General features: G+C 37.0%; 1 protein-coding gene across 9 annotated transcripts in view; it reads left to right on the plus strand.

Moving 5' to 3' along the window:
- Nucleotides 1-19,589, plus strand: part of UBR3 (ubiquitin protein ligase E3 component n-recognin 3) — a 109,008-nt gene extending 89,419 nt beyond the window's left edge. For 7 of the 9 annotated variants that reach the window (XM_061453014.1, XM_061453030.1, XM_061453037.1 and 4 more), the window contains 8 exons: nt 4,316-4,413; nt 8,938-9,062; nt 11,929-12,036; nt 12,540-12,650; nt 13,475-13,651; nt 14,725-14,934; nt 16,467-16,606; nt 17,172-19,589. In XM_061453014.1, the coding sequence (XP_061308998.1) occupies nt 4,316-4,413; nt 8,938-9,062; nt 11,929-12,036; nt 12,540-12,650; nt 13,475-13,651; nt 14,725-14,934; nt 16,467-16,606; nt 17,172-17,289 (1,087 nt within the window). In that variant the 3' untranslated portion in view covers nt 17,290-19,589. Of the gene's footprint in view, nt 1-4,315; nt 4,414-8,937; nt 9,063-11,928; nt 12,037-12,539; nt 12,651-13,474; nt 13,652-14,724; nt 14,935-16,466; nt 16,607-17,171 lie in introns of those variants that run through there. The other 2 variants (XM_061453021.1, XM_061453074.1) reach the window with 2 other exon arrangements.
- The last annotated feature ends 3,742 nt before the right edge of the window (nt 19,590-23,331 follow it).

Consider the following 23,331-nt stretch of genomic DNA (forward strand, 5'->3'; position numbering starts at 1 on the left):
AGTTTTCAAAACTAAAATAAATAAGTAATTTATGGAATGCAAGTGCCATTGTATTACCTTTTCACTGTTATTTAGTTGAAGTTACTTGATTCAAATATACATAAATATTTACAAGTAGAAATATCCAGTAGCTTGGTTTAACGCGGTTCAGCTATCATTATTCATAAATCATGCCTTAGATTTCATGTGTCTGGGAGGACTGATCAAAGTAACTTATAAAGACTCACAGAATTGTTCTACTATACTTCCCAAAGCCCGTGGTTTTGCGCGGTGTCATCTTCTACAGTGGTACCTAGATTGCTCTGTAGTTGAACATGGCAGCTGAGAGGAAAGATAGGAAGGAGCTCATGCAGTCACACCAAGGTAATGTAGAAATAAAGAAGTTCTGAGCAAGAAGATACCCTTTCAGAAAGGGCCTAATCAATGTGAACTGTTTGAAGGAAGGAGGAGGAGAGGGAAGACAAAGCTGAGTCTGATGAACTGTGAATAGTCAAGTGGATTTTTTCTCCTGTGCAGTTTCTTGGTCCCACGGCTCTGTTTAAACAGATTGTTCTACTAGGGACAGATCTGGTTTCAATGGTGATAAAATAAACAATTATTGTGGTGTAAGTGGAATAATAGCTTTTAGGAGGGGGCAGAGAAAGAGCAGCTGGAGGCAATAATTACTGAATCCAAATGTGGATTTAATTCAGTAGTCTGAATATACAGAGTTTCAGGAACAGCAAACCTGAAATGAAAGAATATAATGGTTTTGTAATTTACATCTTTACAGAGTCTGAAATTTTTGTGTCTGTTGTGACAGACAGAATATGTTGGCAAAGAACTATTTGTTAAAGCATTAAGGATCTTTGCAGTAGAAGCACTTGTGGGGGCAAAATGCGTGATGAACTGAAATGCTGAAACATACTGGGTTATTTTTACCAGAGTGTTTTGCTGATGTTTTGTTCTAAGCTAGATCAATTGAGTAACTGTTTACAGTGTCACACTGGGGCAACAAACTGCAGCACTGGGATGGGAATGAGCAAGTGTGTGTGGGAACCTCCTGAGTCACATCTCCATCACAGAAAATGGGAAATGGGAAAAAGAGTTTTTATGAAGATACTTTAAGGCAGACAGAGAGTAGGATGATGGGACAAGGGGGTTTAGTTAAGGTTTGTTTAAGAGGTGGTATTTACGTATACATGCTGCAACAGGACTTATGTGGTACAGTCAGTAAACACAACTGCTGCCTGAAACACTGGTGTCTCGGGACATATGTTAGGAAAGGGAGGTTTTGATGGTAATGCCAGCTGCAAGAGTACTTGCGCTCATCTGTTTCTTCTTTCCCCTTTAGTTTAGCTCACCATCTTCAGCCGTGCTGACGTAACTTGGGCGGGCTGCATCATGAACAAAGTCAAGCAACTAATCCATGTTTCTAAAAAGGTTAATTTGAGTAAGCTTGGGAATGGCTGACAGGGGAGTGCTAGGGGCACAGTGGTGAAAGAGAGAATGGGAGATGCCTGCTGTTAGTACTGCCAGTGAAATCCTGTGTTGTATAAGGAGAAAAACTGGCTTGCTGCAAAATCTGCTGTGACACAATGAAGAGCAAATACGAAATTGTGATTATATCCTAGAATGTACCCAGAATAAATAGTAGAATTCTACTTTCTTACCATGAACATCAGAAGCTGTGTATTCCTCTGACCTTTCTGCAGGCTGGGACTTGTGGGCTGTATTTCTCCTCCTGCAAATTCTGAAGAGAATATAAATTTGCCCTAGTTGATTAAGCTTTCAGCTGCGTCTATATCCCTGTATCTCAGGTTTTCTTTATCTGACAGTTTGAAGAGGTGTGAGGCCCAAACCTACCACTTTATTGAATTTCTAACTTTATAATCAGTTGGAGTTAGTATCAAACAAAAATTTTAAGTGTCTGTAGCTGAGAGACAAGGGGAAGGGGAGGATATGTGTGAGGAAATGCCATAAGCAGATGCTGCTTGTTGTGGAGTAGAACAGAATTTTCTGTTCCTCTGTATCCATTCCCATTCTGCTATGACCTCTATCAGGAGGATGCAGAGAATACAGAGGCAGAGTTCCTCAGCTGTCAGGCACAGAGTGAGGTGCAGCCCAATTACCTTGTACTGGGGGAGAGGTCAGTTCCATACAGAATGTGGAGCAAAGCCTTTTTGGTACATGTTTATATTGCAATATGTAGTTTATTTTATTTTTCCCCCTCCCTATTTTTAATGGATTCAATGTACAACTGTAATATGTTTGAATCATTTTATATTACTTTGGTCCCATCTGCAAATGTACTTGCTTCCGTTTTAATCAGCGCTTCTGTGGCACAATTTTTTGTAAAGTCAGATTTATCAAGCTTTCACACATGCATTGGAGATTGTCAGGTTGGGCAATTTCCATAAAACACATTTCTAAACACATTTTATATATTCAGTTTCAGTGTCATAATGAAGAAGTTGCTTAGGCTCTTAACGAGTGACAGAGCAATTTTTAAGTGCTTTATATGTTGCAGTGCTTGATGTCAACGAAAGCAGCTTATCTAAAACCCTGGCTTTTAATGTAGCTTTACTTCTCCAGTTCGTATGAAATGAATAAATTAGGCAAATCATTCAGTTGGTCCTGCCTGTGGAAATGAATTATTTGTGATACTGCAAGTCAGTCACTGTGTTCTGTATGTATATTTCCTAATTTTGCCAGAACTGGTGTTTGACCTAGTTGTTCCATGACTGCTAAACAATAGATGTTTATACCCCTTGTCAGAAAGAGGTATTCAACTACATGTGACCAGAGGGAGTTAATTTTTTTTGTCTTACTGCTATTCCCATAATTTATTTTTCCCATAATTTATATATAAGTTAACAATTAAAGGTGAGAAGTAATTTAAGAGAAGTCCATGGTTTTAAAGTCATTATATAATGAGGGTTGTTATAAAACTGAGTGTCATAGGTCATAAAATAGAACTAGCCATAGGTTAAGATAGAATTAGAGAGACGTAGTGAGATTAACATCATCTTTGCCTGTATAATTTTGAAAATGAGACTTGGTAGTGTGATAACTACACTTGGTAGGGTAGGGGGCACAGTGTTTGCCCCCTTTATCTTCTTTAGAATTGAGTGTACTGATTGGTAGATTTTGCTTCTTTGTTCGTTTAGCAGGGGCCCACGTATAATTATGTATGTTACAGTGTTTTAAAACAATCATTTTATAAAATGATTGATGATAGCAGAAGGTGTTCTAGATACTGTTTGCTTTGTAGCTGTTTGGGTTCATTAATTCAAAAGGACCAGTTAGACCATGTTTGCTGTGACTTCATTTTATAAGACCAGTCAACCATGTGACAAAAAGTGTTCTTTTAATCCTCCTCTTACATGACTGCTTCTGTGTGTTAAAATTCTGATCACTCCTAGCAGTGCCTTTTGTAGAGAGAGGTCTGAGTTTTCATGACATCAGTAGTGATGTAGAGGTCTCTTTCCAAATGTAGCATCATATTTATGTGCCACAGAGATGATGAACTGGTTGGATCCCCAAAGCTGACAGAAGTCACTAAGGATCTCCTGCGTGCATCTACATCCTGCTGCATGGGAACAGCCTTTTCCAGCATGTGGTCTGCAAGAGCTCAGTTTGTCTGATGTGTGTGTGTGTGTGTGATAGTTGGCACCAAGGGGAGTCATCAGCGGAGCTAGTGGAGTAGCCAGTGCCAGCTGAGTTGGGTCAGAGGAAAAGCTTGGTGCCCTGGGAAGAGGTAGCAGTCTGATCCAGTGGTAGTTCATCAGCTGTGATCTGAAAGGGCAGAGCTGAGACAGAAGAGGGCTTTAATGCCTTGTCTGTGTGTTTGCTCAGTCTGATTCTGTTTGTACAGAAACTTGGGCACTTGCTGCAGGGCTTAAGAAAGTCTCACTGAGGAACTGTGGTCCACAATGTCTTGCAGAATAAGCTAAAGGAGGAGAGTGAGACTGTAGTTTTGGTGGTAGAGCTTAATAAAGATATATGTATAACTTCAGTACAACTATCTAGCTGTTCATCAGTTGTGGTTTGCCTGCAAGACAGTTAAGATTGCTGGAACAAAGCATGAAGCTAGCCTTAAAACTGCAGCCGGTGGATGCATTTTGATTTCCTGACATTTTCAGGTGTTTTTTATGGAAGGCCCAGTGAAGTGCCACATGGCATACAGGCCTGTAGTTACCCTAGGTAAGGGAAGGGAGAATTGTATTTGTCCTCTGAAAGCTTGATATAAAATGTAATACTATTTAAAATAAAAGTAAAATATGAAAATGGGTTTATAGTATCACAAATGATTGTCTTTGGGGTTTTTTTTCAGGATAAGTGAAGAACTGCCAGAAGTTCCTGTACTTTACAGAGATGTCTCATCCCTTTTGCTTATCCAGATCTTAACCATGCCTCAACCATTGCACAAAGGTATGTTACAAAAACGTGTATTTAGATGCTTATGTATATGAGGCTGCATTCATGGTGGTTTACATGGTAAATCCTAGCTGGTTGACCATGTATTCTAAAATAATGTTTCTGCGTATCTACAGAAGGTGGCATTGAACAGAAATTTCTGTTGTGGGTTGACACGTTTATCTGTGTCCCCTGTCTTCTCCCCTTATCAGTCAGCCTGTTCATTAAAGATACAAGAGCTGAGCAAAAACTATTAAGTACTTTTACTGAAGGAAAAGTGTCCTTTGTTTGACCTTCATCTCTTTGCTTAGACGGGCATCTCAATGGTTGAAGTTGAACTGAGTGCCTAAGGGTGAAAGATTGTAATTTAGTTTGAATTTCAGAGTTTAAATTACAGCAGCCTTACATAAGAAGAGGTCAGATATACAGATGGTAATTGCTGTAATGCAGCAACTTCAGCAGAGACAGCATACAGTATTATTTAGAATAAATATTAAGTAGATACTTAAGAACTAAATTTTTCATTACTAAAGCAAAATTGGTTTAAACCTACATTTCTTTCCTGTATGAAAGGAAAAACTGAACCTGGTCCGTCTTGTTAAGAAACAGCATGTGCTCCAGAAGAATGTGTAGTTCAGACCCTCTGGGCTCTGGCTTTATTATTTATAGCAATACCTTTAGTTTAAAACCAGGACAAAAAAAAACAAGTATCTTTTTACTACTGCACGGACAATGAACTGGGTATCTGCTTTGGGGTCTGTGTGGCAATAGCTGAGTTTTGCTAGTTTTTGAATAGGTAAATAGAAGGACGGTTCTGTTCTTGATGCATGCACCTAACTTACAAAGTATAGTAGGAAGTCTGGTGTTTAGTCCTCACTATTGAGTGTTCAAATTCAGCTCAAGTGACCCTGTGTGTATCTGTGAATGTTTTGGGTTGTGGTTTTTCAATTCAGTGTACATGTTTATAGATTAAGGCTGTTCAGTAAGTTACAAGAATATGAAAATACCAAAATAATAAAATATTTCTGAATAGGAAGCCTATTGTCAAAATATTTTTTCTTTTTCTTTTTAACTACAGCTTAACTTAAATTTTACTGGAAGGACTAAATAAAAGCAGTAAATGAAAGTTTAATGAAACTAACACTTTCTGAAATACAAGGAGAAACTTGTAGTTTATGTTCAAGCACTGGAAAATGATATTTATGCATATATACCTTACCCTAGGAAAGACAACATTCAGTTAATAATAAGGCATCCTGTCGAGAATTCTGTAAAATACCACACATCAGCAGCATGTTTTGCCGTTGTTCTTAGGTTTGGTGTATGTTGCAGTTGAAAGGGAAATGACAGGTGGCAGGCTTCTGAAGCTGTTTCTTCAAATAACTGTTCAAGCTTTAGATCAAGAAGAATATTTTCAAAGGTTATTTAAGTAAAGTTGCCTTTCTGAATTCACTAAAAAAGGTCCGAGTTCCTTAATTCTGCATTTGGTTTGCTTTGTGCATTCTTTCTGCAGTCATTGCCTACCAGCATATATATCTAATTTGATACTTAAACTAAAAGATGCATGTTGACAGTGGTACGCTTATTCATCTGCACACTTCTTGCACTAATGTTAAAATTAGAGTTCTGGAAGTGTTTCCTATATAAACTTTACTTTTAAAAGGGGTTTATTTAGTGCATATAATGGGATGGGATGCTGTGAAGTAATTTGGTTCAAAAATTTTGCTTTAAAAAGTTTTAAATCTAGGAACATAAAAGCGTTTCTCAGTACTGTTCAAAAATAAAAACAAAAATGCTGCAGTAATCTCTGTTCTGTTTCTAATAGCTTAGTCTTAGTAATAATACTTTTAGACTGTCAGACCATTAGATTAGGATTTTTATGTACAAACACAGAAGTCCTGACTGCATTTTAGTGCAGAACATTGCACGGTAGGTTACTCCACGGCATATAAATATGCTAGCTACCTTTAGAATTATTAAATCAAAATGACGATGTAGCAAAAGCACAGCCTGCCCTAAGGGAGCAGCAGGAAAACACCGCACACTCCCCACATGCACATTTCTGAAAGGCAAATAAAATTGCTCTTTGCAGTAGACAAGAATATAAGAGCTCTCTAGTGTTGCAGATACCTACATCTGTCAGATTGTTTGCATTTTACAAATAAGGGATAGCACATATTAATGAAATTATAGTTGATCCTCTGGTGGTTTTGGTATGTCTCCCATAAGATAATTTTGTGACTGTAAAATACTTGTTTTAAAAGCCATGACACTTACTACACAGCATAAGTTTGTGCTGAAGTCAGGACTTAAGCGTGATCAGAAGTGGAAGTGGGTGTGTTTTGTCCAATTCTGGATTCTCAAAACCTGAAAGCCGTTGCCATTTATGATCACATACATAGAAGTAAATACAAGAATGTGAATTCATTTTTAAAAACGGTTGGAACTACGTGAGCTTTAAGGTCCTTTTCCACCCAAACCGTTCTATGATTCTGTGTAGTATTTCTGGTGAATTGAAAAATTAGTATTAAGGTGGGGATAGGGATAAGGAGTAATTATAGTTAACAAAACCCAAGTTTTCAAAATGTCCTATTTCCATAGGGTGCTAAGACACTCAGTGTTGAGCTCTGTGTAATCACCACAGCAGAACAGGAGGAGACCTAGAAGACAGATTGGGCTACAGCAGATTGGTGACTGTTAACTGGTGACTAGTTTTGCTGCTGTAAGCAGAGTGGTTTTCATTCATGCTTTCACAGTGTAAAATTGGTCTCTATCACTTGTACCTGCTGTTGATGGAGATAGAGCTCAGTACTTGAGTTCAAGTCTAGCTACAATTATAGACTGTAGCTCAGGCTGAAGAGGCAATTTGTACAATTCTGTGAGTACATGTTGTTTAATCTTGTAGATCTCAGTCCCAGAAAATTCACTGAAAGGTTGCCCACTGTTCCTCAGGAGGATTGCTAAGAAAATTGAGATTTCAGCAAAAGAGAAAAGTAGGGCCTAGAGATCTAATGGGATCTGGTGAATTCTCCTGAGGAAATGTGGAGAGGAAAAATCACTACAATTCTACCTGCTCTAGAATGGGGCCGGTGAAGTATAGCAGCATTTGTCATCATGTTAACATAAACTCCATAGGAAGATAATACAGAAAAAAGTGCACTTTTAATTACATAGTTACAAACGATCATTTAGGTGCTTAAATTGTGCTGCTTGTACACACTCAGTGACATTAAAAAGTTTTGGTAGCCATTTCTGTGTTGATTTGTAAATATTTGTTATCTATAAAAGCAATTGTTATTTCACAGATTTAATTACGTACTCATGTCCTGGCTGGGTTTGGTTTAGAATCCAGTAGTGGGGGTTTGATATTAGATACAAGAAAGGAGAAGCAAGGAGTTTCATCTCCATTACCTCCTTTTAATTTTCACCTACAAAGCTTGTTTTAAATCCTTTGGGAAGAAAGAAGAATGTAACCTAATTTTTGTGAGGTGCTTATGTAAATAAAACTGTTTTGCTTGACTTCAGAGCCTGAGAGGACTTTTTAAACCCTCATTCTTTTATAAATTGTTTCAGATACTATATTATAGTTGTGTTTGTGCTTAAGGGGTGGTGTAAATGATGATAGAAGTTCTTTGATCTACCTAGATTTAAAAACAAAAAAACAACACAGATTGTTTGGGATGGGAAATAGAAGCTAAAATAAAAAGAGAAAAAAGGATTGGTATTAAAAAAAGGGTATGGTATAGTCTCATTTCAGAGAATTGTCGCATTTACCTTTTTTCCTGTTCCAGTTCTAGGAAACCTTATTTTCCTTGTGTTAGTTTCCCCCAAAAACATTTCAAGGCCCTTCTCCTGCAGTCTGTATGTAGGCGATAATAATCCTTTAAATATACAAAAATATTGCAAACGTTAAACATTTTCCGAAAGAAGGTAAGTTCTAAAATGAAGGTTTTAGTCCTCCTCTATTCGTGAGGTCCACTAAATAGGTACTCACTCAAAAGTGATTTTCAGGATTATATAGCTGGATTCATATCTGGAAGTGAAGGGGTAGAAGCTGAAGTATGCTTCATGTCCTTGCAATGATTTTTTAGGAACTTTAATTTTCCAGTATTTGTATGAATGTAACTTAGCCCAGATGGATTAATCATTGCCAGAAAAGATGGTAGGATATGCATTTGCTTACATCTACGGCACCCAATTAGTTGTATCTATCAGTAATCAGTAGCTTCATCTGATGTAACGTTTGGACAAAATAAAATCTGTAATATCACCAGGTACCTGGAGGAAATCACTGCTGATCAGGATTAAGATGAACAAATGGAGCAGTGAAAAATTACTTGCCCTATACTTGTTCCATTCACTATGGCTGCCAAGTCATTTCTGAAAGCCAAGAAATATGTTGTGTTTTGGGGTTTTGTACTTTTTGTATAGTGCTTGCTTTTCATTTGAGAAGCATCGTTTCAAATAACTAGAGATTCTGTAATCAGTGTATTTGCTAAAAATACCAAGTGTTTAAAGATTACTTTCTTTGTTTTACAGAACACTTCAACTGCATTATAAAAGTGCTGTTCACTTTACTGTATACTCAAGCCTTGGCAGCACTTTCTGTTAAATGCAGTGCTGAAGATAGGATGGCATGGAAAGAGTCAGGAGCTCTCAGAAAGGTTGGTTAATTTATTAAAACATTTATGAAATCTTGCTTATGTATTTCAGGTAGGAATGTAACAGATTCTTCTGCTTTGCATGTAGTAATTTGCTTCTGCTTCACAAAAATCCAGTATCTTGTTTCTCTTTTTAGAAGGTTTTGGTGTGTGATGAGACTTAAAAGCTTCACAATGAATATCTAGTTCCAGAACTCAGCTTCAGGCTTGAGGCTGTATCTCTATAGTTTCAGCCTTGAGGTTTTTTTGCAATGGTATCGAATAAATGCAGCTTTCCTTCCTGCCAAATTGAAGCCTTCCTAGACAAACTGTGGTTTGATCTGATGTGTTCCTTTACAGGGAAAGCACACAAACTTGTTAGTCGGGGAAAAAACCTCTTGTCTCTTTCTTATTTATTTATGCTGTTTGTGGTTAGCCATATAAATTTCTCTCAGTATGTGGTTTAGAGTGCTCATGTGGTGAAGAGGCAGAGAAGGAAATTCGTAGATTAGGCAGGTAGATATCTTACTATCATTTCATTGCCTTTTGGTATTATTTACAAGGAAAGTGAAGGCACATCTTGCTATTCCACTTCAGCTGATTGAGTGCCAGTTCCCACCAGAAGACACAGTTCCCTGCACTGGCATTCATTTAATCCTTCAGTTAGTTTTCTGCTGCATGGACTGATTCCCCAGAAGGTCAGAAGAATGCTAATGCCAGACTTAAGGGAAAGGATGAAAGTGTTGGGGCCAGGAGGAAGAATACCCTTTCAGACAACAGCTGGGCCTTAAGATTATGTTGGCTGTAACATGAAATGCACGCTGAGAAGCATAACCTGCTTTTCACATAGAAGTTAGATTTGTCATCCTGGTCAGTCACAACTTCAAGGTATTACGGACAAATTATCTGCTACTATGCAAGGTTTGTTTGTTTTCTGGGGTTGCATTAAGCATTGAGATCATTGGGCAGTGCTGCATTTTGTTAGCTCCCTCTCCATCCTCTTCTTTGAATATATTTTCTTAGAATTTCAAGAACATTTCCTTGAGACTCTTGCTGGTGAGGGGGTGTTCAGTTTTTCTCTTTATGTAAAGGTTTCCCAAGTGATAGATAATTTTGCAGTTTGAAATTTGTGGTCTAAATAGATTAAAATGTTAGCATCTTATATTCTTTCATAGCCCATATGATAAACATGGACTACATTTTTTGTTGTAGAAGAGGTTGGAGTTTATTTGAACACATGTTTACAATGCTTAATTTTTTTGTCTACAGTGACAGGTTTTACTGTATGAAAATACACTTAGGGTGTCTGGTAGGTGGGCTTGCTACCTATTAGTTCTAAGAACTTTGCTAAGAACTTCTTTTATAGAAGCATGTGAAAGCATTTGCTTCACATAAAGAGCTTTGTACTTGAGGCTTGCAAATTATGATAATGGCTCAGATAATGGATTTATGAAGTAACCATCTGTCTTGATACCGAAGAGCCCGTTTTAGTGGAATTTTTACTAGTGTGCTTGTCTTTGGATGAAAAGGCTGTGTGGGAAGTAGCACATTAAACAAAAAAGTATGTTATTGTGAATGGATGCTGTGGTTTTTCTTACGTGCTTGATAATACTGACATTTTGATCCCAGGATGACTGCATCTTACTTAATTTCTGTCTGTGGATAATGCTAAGAGACTCTATTTCAGTTTGGTATTCCAGACATTAAAACACGAACTGAAGTCTTGTCTTTGTATTCACACCAAATGATCAAACAACTATAGGAGTTTGATTTCTCAGTAGGGCTGAGAGGTGGATGTTCTACTTCTGATTCCCAACTTCACACTCGCTGTCTTTGCAAGAAGACATACAGTGTCATAAGAAGTACACTGTAAACATCTGTGGAGTAAACTTCCAGGAATAATGTAGATAAAAGGTTTGTCCTAATTGCTAATTTCAATATGTGTTGCTTTCTGGCTCTTGGACTATGAGCATGAACAGTGAGTCTGCCTTCCCAATGCTGAAAGGTGAAGGCCCCATCTAAAATCAATAATTTTAACTGATGTCAAAATGCACTAAAGAAAGCAACTGATGAATTATGTACATTGTTATGTACTGAAGTCTTTATAGGTCTAATCCCACCTAGCTGCTTTGGAATTGTTTTAAAGAAGCCCAGTAATGCTCCTCTCTGTTACTGTTTTTTATGTTCTTGATACGCTAACAGAGCTCAAAATTCGCACCCAATCATGTTATTCCTGGGTAGGATTTATTATGACTTGAAACAAACATGTTTATGTGAATACTGCTTTCCATTTCTGATGGCTTTCTGTAATCGTTGCCTTTAAACGTAAATATTGTGGCACAAAGCTTAGTGGCTATTTATTCTTTCAACTAAATATTTCTTTCCATCTGTAGTAGATATTGTTCATTCCAAACATAACTTTCCATTTTATGATAGACTCATTTCAACTTAAAATACATAGCAAGAGTTTTGGAGCTCATTCTGGTTGGTACATTTCAGAAAGTTACTACTTTTTTTAATTAGTTGTATTAGAATTCAAGTTCTGTCAAAACATGATGTATCCATGAAGTGATTCTTCCCAATTGTAAAGTATGCATTTTTATACTCACAGAAAAAAACAATGGATATTCAACATTTTAAAAATGTTTTCATGTAACACTCACTTTAGACCACATGCAGCTGAAGTAGCAATTCCCATTTCACTCTGTGACGTAAATGCAGTCCCTTTGGTAGAATTTATTTTTTTTTCTAAAAGCAGTATGTATCTTCGCAGGTCAAAATCCGTGTGCTGAACAAAAGGAAATGTACTTTGTTGCTGTTACTTTTACCAGGAGCCTTTTCTCCTTTTCATGACCATTGCATTTTGGGTTTCTTTCCTTCTTATTTACAGAATACATCCAGTGGAGAAAAATCTTGGGAAGTGTTGTTGGGTCATGTGATCAGTGAGCTGTCTAAGGGGAAGATGTATGAAGAGGGAGAGACTGAAGAATTAACAGTGGTATTGGCAAATCTCTTGAGAAGTTATCCAGCATGACCCGTTTCTGTCTCTTATTTAAGTTTTTCAGCTTTGTTGTTTAAAATGATTTTTCTCTGATCTTGCTAAAGACTACAGTACAACTCCTCATTTTCCAGATCAAAGCACATCCCTTTGGGACAGTTTGCCTGTGCAAATCTTTCTTTTACTAATATCGTATGTGGCCAGTGCTGTGCTGGGGAATTTGTTGACAAATACTTCTTTATGATTGTGGGTTTTAATCATATGTATGAAAGACCTTTCAGAAACTTGGAAAACTGAATATTTAAGTAGGAAAAAACATTTGTCAAGGGGGAGAAAAACCCACAGTTATTTCAGATTATTAGTGAAATGCTGGCCTTTGGAATGTGTTTTTAATGTAGTAGCTTATATAGGATGCTAAAAAACATTTGTTTCATATTGGAGTTTCTTACATGGCAGACAACTTATTTGGGGCAAAATTCAGTAATTGCTTCCTTCCTCCATAGGTAAATCCTGATTCTGTAGAGTGCTATCTGCAGCAGTTCTGCCTGCCTTTCCTCAGGATTGCAAGCCTTCTTCAACACCATCTTTTTGGAGGAGATTTACCTAGTTGCCAGGTACAGATTGAGAGGGGCACACTCAGATGTTTCCATTTAAAAGCTAGAGATCAAAACTTAAGATTTGAAGGTATCTTTTTCATAGTATATATTTTCTATCCTAAGATTATTTTTTTAAATCATTTAATAGCATTGCTCTGCAGCATTGTTTGTTTTCTATAAATTTGTTTTCAAGGCAGTTTCCCTGATTTCTGATATTCTTAAAATTCAGTACATAGATGCTTATTTATCAGATTGTAAATCCCTGTCTTATAACATGCCAGCATACTTCTAAAACTTGTCCAGCATTGGCAGAGATGGCATAATTTTCACACAGACTGCAATTCAGCCCTGCTTTCGCTTAATGCCTGTTAATGTCGACTTTATTCTCAGAGGTGTTGCATCATCAGACAGTAATGTTTAAGTTCCATGGCTGATTTAAGTACAGTTTGCTGCAGCTCAGCTCCTTCAGTTCCTTGTTTCAAAATCATCTCATCTTTAAAACCAGCTACAAGCCAGTTTGGAGTGATAAACAGGAAGAAAGTTATTGGGGAGTTTGGAATTTTCTTTTTTTGTTTGTATTTTTTGGATTCATGTGGGTTTTGGTTGGGGTTTTGGGAGGTTTTGTTTTTTTTTCACTGACTAGTTTTCCTGCATTTTGAAAATTCAGTTTACGGTACTCTGGAAAAATTCAAAGGTTTTCTGTGTCTCTAAACATGATTATTAGCATCATTGTACCAGAACATCTTTACTTTTGTGATTGGAATAGATAGATTTTTAATAAACTGTTTAAACATTTAGAGCATATGCATTAATCTAAGTCTCTCTGGTTTCATGCCCAAAAGGAAGATGAAGAATTCACAGTTCTTGCAAGCTGCCTGTGTCTATTACCATCTTTTCAGTCGGCTCATCAGTTCACCAGTGCCTCTTGTCTTGATTGGCCAGTGCCAGCATTTGACATGATATCACAGTGGTGCTCAGAATTGGCTTCATTTGGAGACAGACATCCAGATCAAGTAAAGGTATGTAGCAAAATTACTTCTTCCAAAATAGCCCTGATGTGGCAGCAGCTGTTTGTTGCTTGATTCACTATGCACATATACTACTGTCCTGGATATGGATCTGAGAACCTGACTTGTAAATAAGAGAGAAATTTTACTCAGAAATATTAGTTAGTGGATGTGGGATGGATTGGTTAAAAATAGGAATAAGAAAACCTGTCTGTTTTTTTTTTTTTTAAATATGATTACTGGAGACAGAAAATAGAAATGCTATTCTTAGATGATACTAAGTGTATCCATGTCTTCTGCACCTGAAGCCTGTAAAAGGCATGTAGTTGAAACTTTGACTTTTAAAAAAATAAGTACCAGAAGCTTTTTCTTGCCTGTAAGATGTTACTGATATTTTTTAGCATCTTCAGTTGCAATACTGAAAAAGATCAACAAATAAAAGCATTTTTAGTAGTCAACTGATAAAAGATTGCACATCATATATGAAAGGTAAAGAAACACAACAAAGACTTGAATATGATTGGAGTATCAGTTGTGAAATGGAAATGTTTCAACATTACTCATGGTTTTTATGAAGAAGGTGCCTCTCAACAATTCGAGTTCCCTTCTCCTAAGTTGATGGTGTCAGAGACAAGCCAGTTGCATTCTTTACTCTGCAAAATTATCTGCATCTGCCATTGCATGCTTGCAGGCATGAGTTAGGCTATTGTGAATGAAAATTTGAATACTCAGATTAATCTCAAAATACAGTTGCTGACAATCTGATACGCATTTGAAAGAGACTGCAGTGAAACTGATAGCATTCTTTCCGTGATTGAAAAGGAACCAGCTACATGTTAGGTTCTGAGGTCTCTCTTAAAAAAATGTCATGTTCAGAAACATCCGTGGGAAAAGGCTACTGTCTATTTCACACCCATTGCAAAAGATGAGATGTGACCACAGCTGGGGAGGGTGTTCAGCCAGATCAGTTTTGACTTCTGAATGGAGGAGTGAGAGATTTTTAAACTGCAGGCTTCCTTTCTTAGAAAATACTAGGGCATATGTTAATGTTCAGAACTAATAAATTGTTCTTATATTATTTGTAGGCTTTGCTTATCCAGGAACCCAAGTGGGACTTGCCACGCCTCCTTCAGTTGCCTGAGAATTATAATACCATTTTCCAGTATTATCACAGAAAGACTTGTACTGTTTGTACCAAGGTTCCTAAAGATCCTGCTGTTTGTCTAGTTTGTGGTACTTTTGTATGCCTGAAAGGACTATGCTGCAAACAACAGAGTTACTGTGAATGTGTTCTGGTAAGAGAGAGATAATTCTCATTCTATAATTGATTCTCACTCTCTTGTATAGCTTTTACCTCCATTGCTCAGTTTTGGTGGTTTCTTTCCAAAATGTGCTTATATAATCATAGGATAGTTCAGGCTGGAAAGGAACCTCTAAAGGTCATCTAGTCCAACTCCAATGTTTAGCACTTATTTCTGGTAGATGGGCCTACACTGGATTCTAAAGAGTAATTTAATTCACATTTTTAAGCCCACAGCCTATTTGAGGAATTCTTGCAAAGCCGTTGTTTGTATCGTTGATGCATGGTTTTGATTCATAACCAATGGAATTTTGTCTACATTCTGATTGCTTATTATTTTAATTTTCCTGTTTTGTTTCCTTGCTTTCTGTGTACACAAGAGTATCAGTGTATGGTCTGTTGGGGTTTTCTTTTTTTCCCTTTTATAGAATATTTTCTGATATACCCGACCATCTACTAGTGATCTACAGACTATAACTAGATAAAGAGCATTTTAAAGTCTTTGACTTTAATTCAGCAGCAAAGTTTTCTAGTCAGCATATCCATAAGTTTTTTCAGGAACCTCAGTTGGACAGCATCTAGTATTGTTTTCCTGTCTATGATAAAGGTTTGCTTTAATAGCTGTTCCGTTTCCTACCATAGGACAGTCAGTAGTAGAAGGCTGGAACTACTTGGACTTTATAAAACTGAGGGGAATTTGGTTTTTGTTTGTTTTTGGTTTGGTTTTTTTTCCGAATGAGGCATAAAATCAGAAGAAATGTTAGAGGGATCTTGGATACTATTTGAAATTGTTTGAACTCGCCTTTCTCTCATGCTGCTAATGTGGACAGGATTTTAAATAGAACTTACAGCTGTATTTAAGGTGTCAAGCTTCTTGAAAACAAAGTTATAAAAAAAGGAATTAAAAATCTATATACTTAAATTTCATTATAGGTTATGCCTCTAATTGTAATAACATTGTATAGGAAGAGCACGTTTTTAATTGCTAAAATAAATTTGTTATAATACAGATCATGCTGTTCATAGAGATGGGTGACACTGAAGTTTAAGCAAAATTACTAAAAGAATTTTTTTTACTAGACTTGTAGAGCCATAGACTAGGTCTGTGAGCATGGACAGAGAAAGCAAATGCTTAGTAATACAGACTATTGTAAAAGAGATTAAGTTTTTCTGAATAGTTTCTCTTATTCTTGCCATCTATGAAAAATATTTGGCCATGCCACACAGTTTGTTACTACAACAACAAATCCAAAATACCACAGAGAATTTTTTTTCTCATTTTTGTTAGGTAATTTTATTTTGGCATGATAACAAATATCCTCCCTTTTTGAGCAGGAAACCATTTTGTTGTTATGGCAGCACAAGACATGGAATTTTAGTTTGCCTGGAGAGTTCTGGGGCAGGCTAACCTTTTTCAAACTCTTATTAAATAATGTGTATATGTTATTTCAAGCAAAACAAATTACAGTTTTGACAGATACTAATAGAATCTTTGCACTCTTACCTTTTTGAACCATATTGTTACAGCATTCTCAAAACTGTGGAGCTGGGACAGGAATATTTCTTTTGATTAATGCATCTGTAATCATCATCATACGAGGTCATCGTTTCTGCCTTTGGGGTTCTGTTTATCTAGATGCACATGGTGAAGAAGACAGAGATCTTAGGTAATGTTTTCATTACAAGTATGTTTTATTGTTGCTCCTCTGTATAGATCAACTTTTATGTTATGCAATAACAGATTATAATAACTACCTTCCTTGACTGGAAAATCCCCATTTACTGCAAGTTGGACTGACTCTGTTTTTGTTTTTGCCCTGAGCTGGTGTAATCATGATCACTGACAGATGATTCCTATTGACAGATTCCTATTCTCAATGACAGTCAATTCTTGGTGTTGCATAGGGAAACACTATTTCTCCCAAAGTTGTTGTTTGCTCTCAGTCAAACGATGCAGTTAAATCCTAATGTAGGGAAGGAGTGCAGCTTCCAAGCTACACAAGCTTGAGAGAACAAGAGATGATTTCAGGTTTCTACTATCCAGAAGGGAGGAAGGGAAGACCCAACAGTTATCCTTTTATAAGCAAAACCAAAAGCCCCTCACCAATAAAAATGCAGGCTTCCCCCGGGAAAAAAGTTGTATGACTGTCATGTGTTGATTATGTAATGAGGTTTTACACTTACTTGGCCTATTAACTATTTGTATTTCTTTTTTTATCCCTTTTCCTACAGGCGTGGTAAACCTCTCTACATATGCAAGGAAAGATACAAAGTGCTTGAGCAGCAGTGGGTGTCTCATACTTTTGATCATATCAATAAAAGATGGGGGCCACACTATAATGGCTTGTAAATCATCATCTACACGCCAATTCATTGCTGTCACCATGAACAAATGCATCTCGACTGACAATAGCTTTAATTGAATGAGAGTTTAGCTCTTTGCCTCGGGGTGAAGTGTCGTCTGGGCATAAAAGGGAAATGGAACTTTGTCAACACGTGAAATTTTAGCAAAATTAGCTGCTGTTGCTATTAAATAATGATACGATAATTTGAAATTAAACCCACAGAATGGTGTGAGCAATCTGATTGCACTCCGTAGTCCATTTTTCTTCTTTTTTTAAAGCCCATTATTGTTAAGAAGCACAAATTTTACTTACAGTTGTTTAGAGGCTCCAGGGATAGCTGTCAAGTTTTCATTTTTTTCTGCATGGAGTTGTTTTTAGCAATTTCTACTGCAACAGTGTATATGTCTACTACATCTACTAAATATGTTGGATAAATTTCTTGGCCTTTTTTGTGTTGGTTTTGAGGTTTTGCTTGATAATGCGTTTGTAATTAGGGTTTGTAAAAGAGTTGTGAGACTGCATGGTTACAATTGGTCTGGAAGTTTAAGTATTTCACTTATCATGAGAGATCTATTGAAATATTTCAGGCATTACTGAAAACTTATGCATTCTCAGGAATTCCTTTTATTTTTTTTTTGTCTCCATAAATAAGTGAAATAGCTGTAAATTAGGTATCTATTGCTCTTCATGTAATCCAGAACATATATTCTTATTCTTTTCCAGCAAAGAGACTTTTTTTTTTCCATATAAATTGAATAAACCGTTAGTGATAACACATACAGAAATTGCTGTATATAGAGAATTTGTATGGCGCCCAACATAGCAGATCACAGTTACAAGCCTAACCACCATAAGCCTGCCTGTCATTTCAAACCCACATGTATGTTTCAGAATGATTGGATTAGAAATGTGCAGGCTATTCTGCAAATGAAACATAATTTTGCATCTTTCCCGCCATTTCAGGAGGTTCTTCTATATTGTATTTGTTTAAAGTAATCACTGTTCTTTCTGCTTGGTTTCCTAAAAGGGAAAAAAACAGAGATAGCCTAGATGAACAACCAATGCATGTGCAGCCTCACTGGATGAATGCCAGAACAGTTCATGCTTAGAGGTCTAAAAAAATTCATGACAGCAGGCATGACTGGGCTAAACCCCACCGTGTAAGTAGGTAGGAAAGATTATAATTAAAATCTGGTATGTAATATATTGCTACTAATGTTTTTCACAAGCGTTGGACATTTGCTGGCTATTTCATACAGTACTACCAAGCAGTCCTGGTAGTTTTGACTTTCATAGCTTGCGTGTAAGATAAAATTTATATGTGTAAAATAAACCATCTTATGATAAAACCACATATACAATGAAAGCAGTTCCCCAGTGGAAGTCCTTATCTAGTGAAAAGTGTGTAGGGGAAATAAAATGACTGTATAGCAATCATGGAGAATGGACAGAAGGAAAAGTAAGTAAATACAATGAGTTTTTCTGGATACCTGCAATTCAAAAAAAACACAATAAAGGATGCTGGGTTTTATACATACATATAAATATATATCTTTCAAAAGTATTACAGTACTTCCTGTAAGAGTAGAATTATTCTGTTTCACCAACTAAAAGGCTGTGTCTTTTCCAAAATATTACTTTTTTGATACTGTATTATAAGTTCTGCCTGTAATATTTTTGCATTGCTCATTATGAGTATCAGGCCATTTTGTAAGTGTGGTTAAAGAGCAAAAAGAATCTTTACATCTCCAGCATAACATTATTACAGGGCTCATGAACTTGAGTAATCTATAGTTTGAAGCTCCAATGCTATATTCACAAGAGATAATGTACCCAGAATTTGATTACTGTGTTTTATTTAAAATGGAATGTTCTCTGGTTGTGCATATGGATGTGAAGTAAAACTATTAGCCTTAACTTTAACATTTGGGTATGTCATAGTGTTTATTTTAGTACTGGTGAATTAGTCACCAGTCAACTTAAAACCAACAACAAAAAAATCACTTGGTGGAAAAATTGTACTTGAACATCCTTGCATGCTGCTAAACAAGAATTTTTATTTCCCCCATAACTTTTTTAATCCTCCTTTGTTAAGCTAACCTTGAAAAATAACAGGTCCAAACTAGAGTGGTGTGTGCGTGTATTACTCAAATGTTCTGGTGTGATATCCTGTATGAATGACCATTTAAGTACAGTACATTACTGTAGAATCTAAATCTTTATAACACATCAGAAGAGTATAAAACTAGGAATACAATAATCAACAATTGTAAGATATGTTAATAAAATTCTACTGTCAATCTGAGTGTTCGTGAAATTTTTTTCTCTACCACAGTCATCCCAAATATGATTGTCACTCAGTTTACTCAATAGCCAGGCCGTTATTTAAAAGTCAGAAGCTTATGCATGCAAAGTACTTTGCATAGAGAGGAATCTGGTATGTTTTCTTTTTGTTACTTAGACACAGTCATGTATTTTGTATTGGTAATTTGGATTATTTTATTGTTCTCAACTATACCACTTAAGGTTGTGCTTAGTTTTATGCTAGCTCTTGCAGTATTGCTGCTCTAAACTGCCAGAATTAAAATGCTGAGTTGAGAAACTGTATTGCTGGGAAAATCATGCTTGAGCTTCTCTTCTGTCAGTCTGTTTCTGGAGTTAAATATTACTTCAAGTTGATGAATGTACATATTTATGTATTAAATTTCTCCTTTTTTCTGACCTTTGAGAAATGTGGTGAAACAGTCTTGTTTTGACCTTGACCTTTGGATAATAGCATTTTTTCTTAGTGGCAGCCTGAGATTTTCAGTGACTACTTGCATCACCTCTGCAGTGGGAATCTTGCATAACTCACAGCATTTCACAACAAAGCACATTTTTTCCTTTAAAAAGAGAATCTTTCTCTACAGTATCCAATAGATGTTATTCTTTACTTCAGACTCCCATACAATTAATTTGAGCTGTGAGTATAGCTGCCAGAGGAGACAGTGCGGTTTGTGCTGATCTTGATATGATTTAGATCCATTTTTCACCTAACGCAGATTCTGCAGAACTGCTTTACTTTTTTTCAGAGGTGGGGGTAATGATGAACGTAGATAGGATTGACAGGACAAGGGGGAATGATTTTTCAACTGAAAGAGGGGAGATTTAGATCAAAGAAGAAATTCTTCACTATGAGAGTGGTGTGGCACTGGCACAGGCTGCCCAGAGAAGCTGTGGCTGCCCCATCCCTGGCAGTGTTCAAGGCCAGGTTGGATGGGCCTTTGAACAATCTGGTCTAGTGGAAGGTGTACCTGCCTTTGGCAGAGGGGTTGGAACTGGATGAGCTTTAAGGTCCCTTCCAAACCAAACCATTCTGTAATTCTATGAAATTATGATGTTTGCGAAGTAAGAAAGCCACTGGGATGAGCTGACCCAGCGTATGGAGGTTTACAGCTTTCAAGTGTCAACTGCAGGATACGACGGTGTGCATGTAATCTTAGGATACTGCCAGTGTGTGACTATATTTGCTGGGTGAATTGCTCAGTGCAGTCAGTGAGATCCATACTGCTCATCTGAAGGCCATGCTGCATGAATACCTGCTTTTGGGAGGACAGTGCCCAAGCACTTCCTCTCATGTTTTCTCAGGTGGGCAGTTGTTTGCCTGAAAGTGCACTTACACTAAGAAGAGCCCCAGCTGCTGTGGGTTCAGCCTTGTGATTTACCCTGCCTCTTGTGCCACTGTGGCATCCTGTCACCATGGTTGTGATCGTCCTAGGTTGGACTGTTAATTCCTAGAACTGGATGTCCTTAAGTAGGAAAAGCATATTCTTAATGAAGTCAAACACTTCGTGAATTCTTAGCTGTATAAATGGCCAAGGTGTTTTAATAAATTAAAAAATCATGTTAATTGATAGATTTATCTTTTTTTATTCAGTTTGTAATTTTTACTTTCTTACCTCCAGTACTGTTCAAGAAATTTAACATTGCGTTTCTTTGAAATACTACTGAGAAAGCAAAATTGAATCTTAGGTTAATCTTACTACCCTGAAAGATGATTTTTGCAAGGCATGCTTTTGCATGGTACAGGAAAATATGGAACACCCCCACCTCCCCCCCTGCAATCTTTTGAAAAGCCTGTTAAATTTAGCTGTAAGTCCCAGTTAAAATGCCTCAAAATGAGCTTTCATGAAAGCACCATTACTTGAAAAGCCATTTCCTGTAATTCTGTCACTTAAGGTACAGCAGGCTACTCTCTTTAATTCATGAAAATGGGAGCTGGTTGCATAGAAACCCCTCACATCACTGAACAATCTACCACCCAGTAACCAACTTTTATTATTCCTTTTTGCCTTTATCTCTTATATGTACCACATGGATGGTAAAAATGGTAAAACTTTCCACTTCCACTGAGAAACAAGCTTTTTTTCTCCCCCCCTCCCCCTGTATTGCCTGCTGTTACAGAGCATGAATTTTCTGGGAGAAAACTTTTCCTGTAAAATCAGACTCCCTCAGTCAGTTTGTTAAATTGCCTACATCATCTGTTATGCAATACATCTGCCATCATAGGTCTGCTTTGAACTTATAACTCCTCAACTTCTTAATAATTTAGACTGAAAACGATTCTGGCTTATTCCTCATGGTTGGAGTTTCAATCTTTTTAGGCTTCAACCAAAAAAAGCAAAAGCAAGATACCTTTCAGAGATTAAATCGGGGGGGGGGGGGGGGGGGGGGGGGATGAGACGGGAAGTGGAGAAGTATTGTTTCCTTCATTTTAACAATAGTTCTAAGTGTTGGGCACATACACTGTCTCTATGCTTTGGCCTTAAATGTGGTGACCAAATGTGCCACATTAAAGTAGAATGGAACTGCATACTGAAGCACTTACCAAATCAGAACAATATGTTCTTAGGGATTATGTGTAAGCACTGGCAAGTACCTAAAGCACATAATGAGCCTTTGTCTGGTTTTCAGGTGTCAATATCCTTTGCACCTGGCTCTTGAAGCCATTAATACAGTTTGCTGTAAGAAGTGTTGTTTTCCTTCTGTTTCTTTGAAAAGCTGGGGCTGTCTCCTTATAACCTTTTTCACATCTTTGTTGTCTCTCCATATCATATATGCAACTACCTTGTTTTTGTAGTATTCCACAAGAGAACAATCCTAAAACAGCTGGAGAGTCCCCTGCAACTGTATAATGATACTTTGTAAATAAAACTGCATTCTCTTGGAGCACTTCATAGAGAGATACCCAGGGGTACAGCTTGAAAATAGGTTGTAGAAGCTGTGGCTGCTTTCTTCCTCTCTGGTGGTAGTCACTGTAGATTTGTTATACATCAGCTTTGAAAACTTAAAACCAACTTTGCATTTTTTCAAGGTACAGGTATACTGTCTGTGTTCTAGGACAGTTTCCCAGTGCTCTTGAGAAAGTTAACTACAAAGCTGCTGCTTTAATCTGAGAGCTCTGCACCAAAGTACTTCCTGAGAATCACTGGTGTGAAGTTATGTGTCATATAAACTATAGACATGCACACTTGTTAAACTAAGATTTTCAGGGCATCTGAAGGGACTGTTAAGTATTGTTTCATTTAGGTGCTCTTGCCGTTTGTTTTATCCTGTTGGTTTTGTCTCACACTGAACTTGTAAGCTCCCTTAAGACAGGGAACGCCTCCTGTTTGGTTCACTAGGTAAATGTAAGTGCTGCTCTCAAATGGTAAATAACTGGTGCTAGAGGATTTCAGGTAGTAGGATCTGCCATAATCAAAGAAATATAAATGTATACAGGGAACTTAAGTGAGATTCAGCCCTTTCATGCTTCACTTTCATGCTTTCTGCATATTTTCATGCTCTGCTGCCTCCAACCTCAAATGTCCTTTCCATACAGATATTTTGGCAGTAATCAAAATCACCAGGAAATTAAAATTGGTTTGTTTCCCACAGAAACCTGTGACTCTGGACACACTGATAGATACCTCCTCAATAGCCCTACTTCATGGGTTGGCGGTTTTTTTCTTGTTTTGATGTTGTTTTGCGTTTTGTTTTGTTTTCCCCTGCCAGAAACTGCTATCTCA

The sequence above is a fragment of the Pezoporus flaviventris genome, unplaced genomic scaffold (genome assembly GCF_033815535.1).
Source record: "Pezoporus flaviventris isolate CSIRO_AGI_PZ_B2104156 unplaced genomic scaffold, CSIRO_AGI_Pfla_v1 ptg000001l, whole genome shotgun sequence".
NCBI classification, from domain to species: domain Eukaryota; kingdom Metazoa; phylum Chordata; class Aves; order Psittaciformes; family Psittacidae; genus Pezoporus; species Pezoporus flaviventris.